Consider the following 11,350-nt stretch of genomic DNA (forward strand, 5'->3'; position numbering starts at 1 on the left):
GTCATGTGAAGTCCTCAAGTCAAACCACATTCCCGCACAATTCCCACTCCCAAAGTAACCATCACACCCCAGCGACAGCAGTTTGGGTTTCATTAAATTGACTGGAAAAACAAAATTCAACCGCATTGCTTCTTTTAGGCAGAGAGATTTCATATCCAGTCAAAAATCTGATTCTTGGAATTTCAGTCACTTGTGTGGATTTATGAAATCAGCRTCAGAGAGTCCTTTAAGGGTACTTAGTGATGTGGTGTCCAACATTAGTGATGACAAAACGTCCCCCCTTGTCCATTCTCCCTTGTTGAAGGCTCAGCACYTCAGCTGTGCCCAGACTGTATCAGTGAAGAATCACACTGAGGCCCGCTGGGCATCTCCTGCTCTGCACCAGACTGTCACTACATGGGGACCATCCACCCTCTCTCCCACCCCAGCAGCAAAGCTCCCCGTGAGGATTCCCGGTCCAAGGAGGAATCCAGGATTTGCAGCCAGCTTATTTCACACGCTAACAATATTTGGCTTCTAAAGATGAATATAATGGACATAAGGCTGAGATGTGGGGTGCGTTTTCCTGCCCTGTGATTGTCCCAGGAATTGCCAGTGTGTGAGTTGTGCCTGCTGCTCCAGCAATGTGTGTCTGAGGGGAGAGCACTTCCTGCACACGAGACCATTTCAGCACAGCCCAMGGAATATGCCGAACACCACCCCTGCTTTTAAAAATTATGTGCATCAGGAGGCTCCAGGAACCACCAGGTAAGACCATGGGTTCTTCAGTAGCTTTGTTCAAAAAGTAGATTTGAGTTGTTAAAGCTGTGGGYAAAAAGCTCCAGGGAAGAAGACAAAAAGAGTCTGGAGTTCAATCTTAGTTTCATACATAGCATAAGACTGAACTTCACAACTTGTCACAAACTGTGGTGTCTCTTTGRGGTCCAACGTCTTGCACAACACTGTACTTCACAAACAGTGGCAAGAACACTACTGGCAAAAACACGAACTGGGAGTGAAATCCCATGGAGCGCTGTGATCCTGCCAATACGAGGAAATTCCCGTGACAGCTCTGCAGGAGAAACGGGAGTGTTTGCAGGCACAGGAGCACTGTGAGCAGATTGGCCTCTGAGTGTGAGGCACAAACTCCAAGACAAGTTAAATCCACAGCTCCGTACTGTATACACCATATACACAAAAAGATTCTGGAATATTTGGATTTTTTTTTTTTTTTAGTCCATGACACATATTGTCAGTTCTAATACCAGCAATATAGTTAACAATTAACACTGCACAAGTTTTATAATTTTTTTTAGAAAAAAATGGAAGTTTATTCATCTTTCAATGGCTCAAATAGCAAATAAAAGGACAGGTTAGGCATCAGCCAAGACCAGTTTCCTGTGTCTGGTGGCTTCATAACACCTCAGTTCCCAGTATACAGGTTCCAAAGCAAAGTCACAACATTAGTGGTTAGACTCCCTGGCTAAACAGACCAAAATGAGTACACAGTAAGATGAAGACTGGCTTATTTGCCATAGTTACATGGGTAACTTCAATCCTGCACTTGGCAGTCTACTAAATGCACATACAAAATTCCTATTGATAAATATTTAACATGACAAATAGAACTTCTAAGAGTTGAGTCCCTAAAACGTCTGTTAGCTTGAAAGTTTAATATTTGTTACCTAGTTTGCTTGAGCACATTTCAAACTGTCAGTTTTAGGCTTACTCATGTATAAAAAGTCTAACAATTTGTGGAATTATCTAGTCTGTCTTACCCCAGAGAAGTCCAAAACCCTCAAACATCCCGGTGTATTTTTGGGCGAGATGCAGCACGCTAACCGTGTGCTAGGATCCTTGCTGTCCTGAAGCAAATGAGGCAGCACGATTTGTTTGGGGATTTTGGATGCACGTGGTAAACGTTTCTGTATTGCAAAGCGTATTTGATTGTTTAATATCAACATTAACTAGAAAAAAAGTAGCTACAATGTTCCCGTTTTAAATCAACATGAACTAGACTAAACAGTACAAAACCTGCAAAGGGCTTCAGCATAACACACCGTGCTTCCCATAGGCGAGGGTTAGGAAGGCCAAAGGAATCTGCTGATGACACCAGAATTTCCCAGACAACATYGGAACTCCAAACACGTTAGCGCTACGGAATCCGCTCCACTCCACCCAAACCCAGGGAGTTAAAACCCACGGGACACCTAGACAAAAACTACTCGTGAAAGGGAAGTTTCAAGGTACCAGCACAGTAAGGGTTAAACATCCATTTCCAGGCTTACCTGTGCCGTATGCTTATGACTTATATGCATCAATCTTACACGTATTCTGACCTTTTAGCTTTAAGATACCATATTGTTTACTAAGATACAGCAGACAGATGATGCTCTGTAGCATTCACAAAACCCGAGTATGGCACACATTTAAAGAACAGACACTGCTAGCAGACAGCTAGTGAGCAAAATCATTCCCAGACCTGCACTCCAGCGAGAGGACAGCCTCATACTGATGTACAGGGACAGTCTCCATGCAACACGTTGAAAATACACCCTTGACTACGCAACCTGCTATGTTTAGGTTTTAAAATTAAGGCATATTCAAATGTTCCAATGCAAAAGATTACTTCACTCTTCTAGGTTAATCAGATAACGCAGAACCACATATAATTGCTCCCAAGGTAACTTCTCGCATAGACATTATTCTTTTCCAATCTGCCTAACTCCATGGCTCAACGGCGGCATTCGGCTTCGTTGGGTATCGTGGTCACAACTGGAATTTTCAAGGCAGCAGAAGACAGGATGAATCGACAATTATCAATGATAAAAAAGTATGCTTTACAAGATCCACAAAGAAATACTTCCCCCCTCTATTAAAGAAAAGACTGCCTATGAAAAACTACATTCAGAAGAAATGTGATAAGGTAGGCAATTATGAAATGGACTGAACTTTGCTTCTCTTGAAGCCACATCATTTTTTTTTCAGTGAATTTGACTTTCAGTGCAGATCCAATTCATGCTTTTAGTGGTACATTACAATTTCCAACATGTTAGAGTAATTTCAGTCACTTGCGCCTTCAATGGCATGCTTATAAATTATGGTTTTTATTAGTATGGTCAGGGCAGGAAAGGAATTGAGGGTTTTGATTATAAAATGCAACATCTTTCTCTGATTCGCTTAGCTAGGCTTTTTCTTTTCTTCTTCCCATTCTTCTCTTTGCTGTCTTCCATTTTTCTGGCTCTAATTTCTCTCATTAAGTCAAAAAATACCTTAGGGGGAAGAGAAAAAAAAAAAGACACAAGACCATAAATGACAAAACACTCAGAGACATAAGTTAAATTATCACTCATGATACTCATTTCACCTGGTTAAGATAAAGTTGCTTATACAGAGGAAATTTGAACAAAAGAACATTAATCCAACCAGTCTCTCACTGGTTTTGCAGGCCAAGCATGTAGCATGTATGATACAGGAGCATTTATTCAATGGTACCATCAAGTTTCCCAGTCTCCTGATAGTTGCTTATGAAGCCTGGAATTGTATCCTGACACAATTTTGCACACAGCTTCCATCAGAAGAGTTGTATCACTGCCCTTTTTCCTTATATATTTAAATGTCCTCTTATATATTTAAATGTCACTGGGGGCACTCYAGGAAATAAGTTTATATTTCGTGTACTTGCAGTGTTTAACTGTATAGGGTGAAAAAATGTAACTTCCAATTCTAGAAGCTTATGACCAGAGCAGTGGTAGGTACCACAGTCCCATGATGCAGGTCCATACACAAAGGAACAAGGAGATGGTGGCATTTTCTCTGTACCAAAGTTACCAAGCACCTAGTTACATTAATGTCTTTTTAGACTAAGTAGCATCCACTGYCACATTACAGTCCCCAAGCAATTCTGAACTTCGTTTCATTGTCAAGAGGTTCAGCAGGAAACAGAAGCCTGCAACAGATCAATGACTTAGATAAGTGARATCCTATTATCTATTGAGGCTTTTGGATTGGCCTGCATGCAGTTACTTTATTCATTAGAAAAGATCATGACTTGACTTGTAGGGGGGAAGAACTGACAAGCATTTCAGCTTTATCACCTCCCTGAGCAAATCAGTACAGCCGTTCTGAGACTTCACTCTCAGGAAGATGTTCTCTAGATTTACACTGAAACACAAGCAGTGCAGAGAGGCTGAAAAACTGCTTTTCTACATAGACAACAGAGTGGGTTTTTTTTTTTTTTCCCTCAGTGACACCAATCTCATACTGATTGCAACACAAGCATCAACATTCATTACAGTGGCTGAAGAAAAATCAATTTAACTGAACATTTCCTTCAAGAAATAAGACTGCCTTTAGATTTCTAAATGTGGATTAAGTTTCTTAATTGTACTTAAATCTGTGATGATGGTTGGATTCCTCTGCCAACTTGCTTAAGCCCTGATACTAGGCTACCTGGGATACTTAACTTACGGACAAGATGCTCAGCTCGTCTCACCTTTATCAAATGAAGCAGAGGTCAACTGTGTTTCCCCCAAGTGAGCAAGCCACTATTTTGAAATTCAGAGAAGTCGGATTTCTTAGAGAAGAGTAACTCCAATTTATGTAACAAGCCCCATAATTTCAGATGCTTCAAGAAAGCATGCAAATAAGAACACCTGGTATTTACTATGGCCAACAATAGCTCATTTATGGCCTGTCAAACTTTGACCCTATACAGTACATGCTAATCACCTTGTGATCTGGATCCACAAAATCACCAGCAGCAAAGGGAAACTTGGAACCAGACCAAACTGAAAGATAAATTTGATCAGAGTGCTGCAATAGTCYGCTACATGTACACAAAACTTGTTGAAACTATAGTGCTTTGAAAATATGTTGTTTTCCCAGGTGATATAGGATAGTGTAGTCAATTTTGAAGAGCTGGGGGGTTCTAAATGACTGTAATAGATGAATGCTAACTACAGTTTATGTACCAAAACTTTAAGACATACTATTAAAAAAAAATAATAAAATTAGAGCTAAATTCAACGATGAGGTAGAGTTGTGCTGTATTTAGCTGWCCTAATATTCCTTCCAGAGCAGCACGAAGCTCCTCCTGTTCCCTTGAACAGTCCATTTCTCACAAGGCAACTGTCAGCAGGCAAGCATCAGATGCCAGATATTCCAAACCAACCAGCCTCCCACTATGGCTCTCATGTCCCGACCGACAGCTCACATGCAAGGATTCACATGAGAARAATGTTCAGTGTGTGACCTAACCTGCCAATAGCTCTGCGAGGAAAGATTAGCAGGTTAAGCTACATATTTATTTGACCATCCATCTATTACCTTTGTAATCTACACAGCTGAGAGAGGGTTCTGAATTTTGTTTTCCAACAAGTCTTTAAAAGCTATAACTGAAATTCCTGCATCTAATTAATATTTATCTTCTTGGAGACAAAGATGCTCTTCATCTGATATCTGGATATAGACAGATATCTAGATATAGATATCTATGTCTATCTTGCTACCTTCTGAACCATGTTTTCTCAATCCCTTAAAACTCATGATACTCTTTTCCAGGTTGCTGAAAGCTTAACAAGGTTCAATCATTCSTCGCTGAGTTAAGACAGAACCCGGTATCTGCAGCATCACCCCACATACTAATTTGGTTTTATTCTGGCCGAGAAGCAGCTCGTACTCAGAGCTGTTCAGAAACAGCTTGCCTTCTAGTTAGAGAAAACACAACAAGAGGTCTAGGCAAAAATAGCTGCCTCAAGAGGTTTTTAATGACAYGTGAGGCCTTGCCTAATAACCTACTCCCTGTAATTTAGGGTGGGTTGGACCTGTTATACCTAATATTTTCACTGTTCTACACAAAATGACCTAGCCATATGCTCGTCWCAAGCTAAGGGAGAAGAGCACTCCATTTGAATTTCACAAACAAYGCCAAAATAACTAGAACATACAAAGTATGACTCCACGGAGGAGGGGTATGAAGTACAAGCTGATGGATGGATTCTTTGTATGGAGAGGAGGCCAGTTATTACCTTGTCAACATTAGCTCGTGTTTTTGCAGAAGTTTCCACATAGTTAACATTCCACTGATCAGCTCTGTTTTTTGCTTCTTCTACAGAAACTTGCCTTTTATCTTCCAGATCTGATTTGTTACCAACTAGCAAAAAAGGGACATTCTCATCTTCTTTTACTCTTAAAATCTGCTCCCTGGAGAGAAAAAAAAGAAAGGAAGAAGAAAAAAAAAATTAAGCAATGCATGGAGTACTATTCTTAGAACACTAAGAACTCATCAGAATAAACACTCTTCCATCTTGCAGTGAAAACCCATTTATTCCTTTTATAAAGCTTACATAAGTGAAGTCTCAAACCTCACATGACACTACACAGAATGAAGACCAAGACAGACAACGAGTCTTCCAGGAAGGAAGGAATGACTCAGTAAGATTAAAACAGCAGAACAAGATTGCTTAAGGTGACAATTTAAAGTCATCTTTCTAATAAAGGTGGAATTTGAGATTATTTTCCTTTGTCTTTACAATATTACTTGTAATTGCAATTGTTGACCTAACCAGACAACTTTTTACTCTGAAAGAAGTGCAGCAGTGTTTATGGTGATTTTTAAATTCATTATGCCCAGCCCTCCATAATAAAACACATAAGCTATTTGTTAACTCACAAAAATTACAAAAATTACCTACTTAAGTAGCAATCTAATAGATCAGACCAAGAGAAAAATCTCTTCCTTTCAGGATTCTTTCAAAAGTCAGTTATATTCAAGACTCTGCAGAGAAACTGGTTTAGTTATATGTCCATGTAAGGGTGCAAGTTGCACATACATCAATTTTTGAAGGACAGATCCTTCCACTGATTGCTGAACTGCTAAGATGAAGGGTATAAAGCTGTAAATAAAGCTGAGTACTACAACTGCCTTGCTACAAAACGTCTAAGATTAAACAAAAGGTTTTAATGTAATTATAAATATACTCAAAGCAATAAGAGGAACTTCCTCCCCACACCTTCCAGATGAGGGATATTCTCTACTTAGTCCCAGGAAATGGTGCGAAGTCAGTGGTGAAATTTAAGCCTTCCTGACAGAAAAACTTCTAAAAGTTCAACTTAAGCGCAGAAAATCATACTCCTTCCTGAAAAGAGTTGATTAATATCTTTCTAACTAGCTTTGATGTAGAGAGGAGTGCAGCAAGAGCTCCTGCTGTTTTAAAATCTTTCAGCAAGCCATCCCTGTGTCCCATGCTCTAGGTGACCCTGCTGGAGCAGGGGGTCGCACTAGATCTCTGGTGGTCCCTTCCAACCTCAACCTTTCTGTGATTTTGAGAAACTGCACTCACAGAGCAGAGAAACTGCAGTCAACTCATAAGTTACTGATTTTTTTTTTTTTTTWAATGAACAAATAYGTGTTTGAAGCACCACAGTCACCTCAGGCATGATTACAGCATCATCTTCCCAGAAGCGAGAGCAAATGTTTTAATACTGTCTTCAGCTATCCAAAGAGTAGTTTAAGGAGTYAACAGACTAGGAATGGAGACGAGGTGAGACGTCTGGGCACCACCAGGGCATCTCTGCAAATCAGACTTCTGCTTCAGATTAGCTGCTTTTGCTCAGGTGGTGCCAAACCATTTACCCACTTACAGAGATAAAAGCAATCCAGGTCACAAAATTCTACTCCGATCCTTTTCAGAAGACCTATATGCTAAATATCTAATTCAAGATGTGCTAGGTGCCTATTTATAGGTGCCTATATATATATTTTTAAAAAATGCATTACAGCCGAGCCATTCCTACTAAGAGCAAGAGCTCACTTTGACAAACTGCCTTACAAATATTCAAGAGCTCAGTCGCTGCAGGTCTGCTTTCTATTAACAAAATCACTTAATAAGACCATTGGCATCTCAGAGGACTCTGAAAAGTGGTAAACAAGTCTCCTGCTGGAGTTTTGCCATTCCAGCAGAGCAGAATTCCATGGATCAAATGTCCACATTTTTTTCTGTCATTTGTTCGCAGAACTRTATCCTAAGTAATATTCCCTCACGTTGCTCAACAGCAGCAGTGGTATTTTAAGGGTACTTTAAAGAGACAGAGCTTGCTTTTACAGAGAGTAAAAAGAACAGGGTCCTTCCTCTGAGTAACACTGTAGCCTTAAAGCTTCCCATGTTTCAAAGGCAGCTTGAAAGGCATTTTCAGATTTGGATTGTGGAAAACTTTAATCTCTTCAGCAAACAGATTTTTTCCTTCCACCTTTGCTGCTTTAACACACATACTGTCAAGGTTCACTTTTCCTTAAAAAGCAGGTCTTTATTATAATAATAACAGTAATTATTATTTATCTTTTAGAGGATCATATGCTTTGAAGTGTTAACAGGATTTTAAATGGACTTGCMTAGGTCATTTTGCACCCTATAGCAGTTATATTAACTAGTGCTCTAGGACAGAGAAGACTCAAGTATTTGGTATAAGCCAGCAAACCACTCAAGCCCTCTCTCTAATATATACATACATGTCTGAATGCACATATATATTTATGTGCATACAGACAGACATATAAAAAACACCACATGGGCAAAAACCCCACTTCCCTCCAGACCTCCTCCCTTAGGGGTCATATTAAAAATACTCTGATAGGTGGTGCTAATTAACTAACTAAGAAGCTTCCTGTTTCAGTGGAACACGCCTCATTTCTTTTTGTATTTTTCTCTTTATTTTAAAGGCCATCTTCTTCCTTTTTTGTCATACTTTGAAAGGGCAAGCTGTTTTTGGGTTTCTTTAGTACATGATTTTCTTTTTCATAGTGAGAAGTGTTTTGAATTAATTTTGATCAAAAGATAAAAGCCAACCCCTGTAATTTACTGGTGCGTGTTTTATACTGCCTCCTAGCACACTGTAAAGGTTGTAATTTGCTGCAAAGATCAAAAGCAGGTTAAAAAAAAACAACAAAGAAACCCTACTTTGTTAAATCTTCACTACAGTAAAAACAAAACAAACAAAAAAATCCCGAATTGTTTTTACTCTTAACTTAATAAGTTAAGTCCTCTCAGATTTTGATGGGAAGAGTTAACACTGCACAGAATCCATTTCTGTCTTCTAAATCCCCAATTTAGATCAGAGAAAAAGAATTCACACCCAAGCAAAGCTGAAAGAACAGATTTAAAGCAGGCCTTTACATGAAACGCACAGCCACTGCAGAATACTCCAAGATGTTACTTATCTCTGTTACCCATAAAAATCATTTTTAAGAGGTGGAAAGGCCTGTGTGCTTATATTATAACTTTCAGAGGCTCCCAGAAGCCGAAGCTCATACTCATCACAGCCAAAGCCTTTGCAGACAGGCATCACCAGCAGACAGACATCACCAGCTGTGGCTCTTCTGCCTCATTTCTATGTGGAATATGCTTACATCATCTTCATTGCTCTTAAGTATCCTAGCAAAAACAGCTGGACATGCTAAAACTGCCTTATTTGCTCCAGGTGCTATTTCACAGGTTAAAGAAATACAACACAGTCCTTGACATGAAGTGAAAAGTAGCTTACAGTCTATAAGCACTTTTTATTAGGTGTTGTACTTTGGGTAGCACCATGCCTCCTCGCAAACACTGCTCCCTCCTCTGCAGCAGAAGTGCCAAGCAAGCTGATCCACCCAAGGCTGCGAAGTATCTGCTCCATGGCAAGAACCTTTTTGGTGGCTACAAACACAGCAAYGACACCCAAACTGCTACACAGAGAGCATGGTGAGGAAGCCGTTCAAAACTTTCTGCCCCTCTACTTTGTTGTCTAATACCACAGGATATTCAAAAGCAAACAAACAAGCGACCTTTTTGCTCCACTATAATTCAAAACACTACTTTGCTCTTTGTAACTTACCTAAAGTCTGCGGTAGCTGCAAAGGACTCCAGCTCTGTAATAGAGAAGACACAAAGAAAACCTTCTCCACTTCGGAAGTAGTTATCTCTAATTGCAGCATAGTCCTCCTGCCCTGCTGTGTCCAATATATCAATTTGTACTTCTTCCCCATCCAGAACTACTTTTTTCCTGTAGCTGTCTGCTTTGGTGGGCTCGTAATCTTCTACAAACTAGAAACAAAACCTTTATTGTGTAAAAACATGCCTGCACACCACAATTAAGAAGAGAAATACAGATGCAAACACTATCGTCTACATATAAGGATATAACAACATCTTAAATGATTACAGTAAATAACTGGGTATATTTAAGCTAAGAGATACAAAATGCATATTTCTGTAATCAAGGCAGACTCTCCACAGCCCAAACAGTTTATGGGTTTTTGCTTTTGCCAGCCATTCAAGCAAACCTTGCAAGTTACTTGGGCAACTGCAAACCGTCAATGGCTGGTGCACGAACTGAGCCTCTGCTGCTGGTCAAACATGAAACCTGGCTGGGTCCCACTATGCTAACTCCCACTCCTGATCCATGTGTGTATAATAACAGAACATATTATATTATATAGAGAATATATGATATGTGAACAATATTGTTAAAAGGACAGTGATAATTTGTATCTTTTATTTAAAAGAAAAAAAGGTGAAAAATTGGCAAAATGAAAATGAGCAGGGGTGGGAAAAGAGACTTCTTTCTGCTCAAGTGACAAAAATTCAGCATCATTTCAGGAATATGCAACTTATCTAAGAGAAAAGGCTTTGAGCTACCGTACCTAAATAAATTCCAACAGCTCCAGCAAACAATGGCAAAATACACTGATAATATGACTGAGCAATTTCTATAAATCTCTGCTAATTGCTTAGAAATTCGAAAAATGCCAAATTGGACCTTCACAAACGTCTTCAGAGGACAAACTTCAACAACTTAAAAAACGCCTTTGGTTCAATTTAATAGCTAACTTTCACACCATGCCATATACATTTAGACTCTTCAGAAAATAACTGTTCATTAAAGTCACTGTTCAGAAAACAAATGCTTAAATAACACAATGCAGCAGGCATCTCATGAGAGCGCTTCTAGTACAAATGCTTACCTCATCATACATAAACTGCAGCGTTAAAGCAGATTTGCCCACACCACCGCTTCCCACCATGATGACTTTGTGTAAAGCCAACGAATTTTGTCCTTTTGGCTTATTTGTTGCCATTTTGGGGTTGTAGAAACTTCACAGGTGTAAAATGAGAAAATCTGGAAGAAAAATACCACTCTGTTAGTTCTTTGGGTTTTTTTTTTCCCCTTTCTTTCCGCCTCCCCCCCCACCATGGATTCTCTCAAATAGATTCAAGTTAAATCCCCACATATCTAAGGACTGTTACTCCAGTTCTGCTATTTCCTGCTTTTTTATTTTGCCAGGAACCACTCCACGAATGGTTATCCTTTTTGCGGGGTGAGCAAGGAGAGCCTT

At 39.5% G+C, this 11,350-nt stretch overlaps 1 protein-coding gene across 1 annotated transcript; it reads right to left on the reverse strand.

Annotated features, from left to right (window-relative positions):
- Positions 1-1,299: 1,299 nt before the first annotated feature.
- On the reverse strand, positions 1,300-11,136 carry RALA (RAS like proto-oncogene A). The gene is made up of 4 exons (XM_026034989.1): positions 10,979-11,136; positions 9,850-10,058; positions 6,009-6,183; positions 1,300-3,251 (listed from the first exon to the last, which is right to left on the reverse strand). Exons 1-4 carry the CDS (start codon positions 11,090-11,092, stop codon positions 3,129-3,131), a joined length of 621 nt encoding a protein of 206 aa, XP_025890774.1. The 5' UTR covers positions 11,093-11,136; the 3' UTR covers positions 1,300-3,128.
- Positions 11,137-11,350: the final 214 nt, after the last annotated feature.

Source organism: Nothoprocta perdicaria, unplaced genomic scaffold (genome assembly GCF_003342845.1).
Source record: "Nothoprocta perdicaria isolate Ctin4 unplaced genomic scaffold, notPer1 scaffold_154, whole genome shotgun sequence".
Classification (NCBI taxonomy): domain Eukaryota; kingdom Metazoa; phylum Chordata; class Aves; order Tinamiformes; family Tinamidae; genus Nothoprocta; species Nothoprocta perdicaria.

Coding starts and splice junctions, on each gene's coding strand:
- RALA (XM_026034989.1), bottom strand. CDS start 11,092: ATGGCAACAAATAAGCCAAAAGGACAAAATTCGTTGGCTTTACACAAA. Junction 10,059..10,978: donor TGCAGTTTATGTATGATGAG/GTAAGCATTTGT, acceptor TTTTGTTTCTAG/TTTGTAGAAGATTACGAGCC. Junction 6,184..9,849: donor GCAGCTACCGCAGACTTTAG/GTAAGTTACAAA, acceptor TTTTCTCTCCAG/GGAGCAGATTTTAAGAGTAA.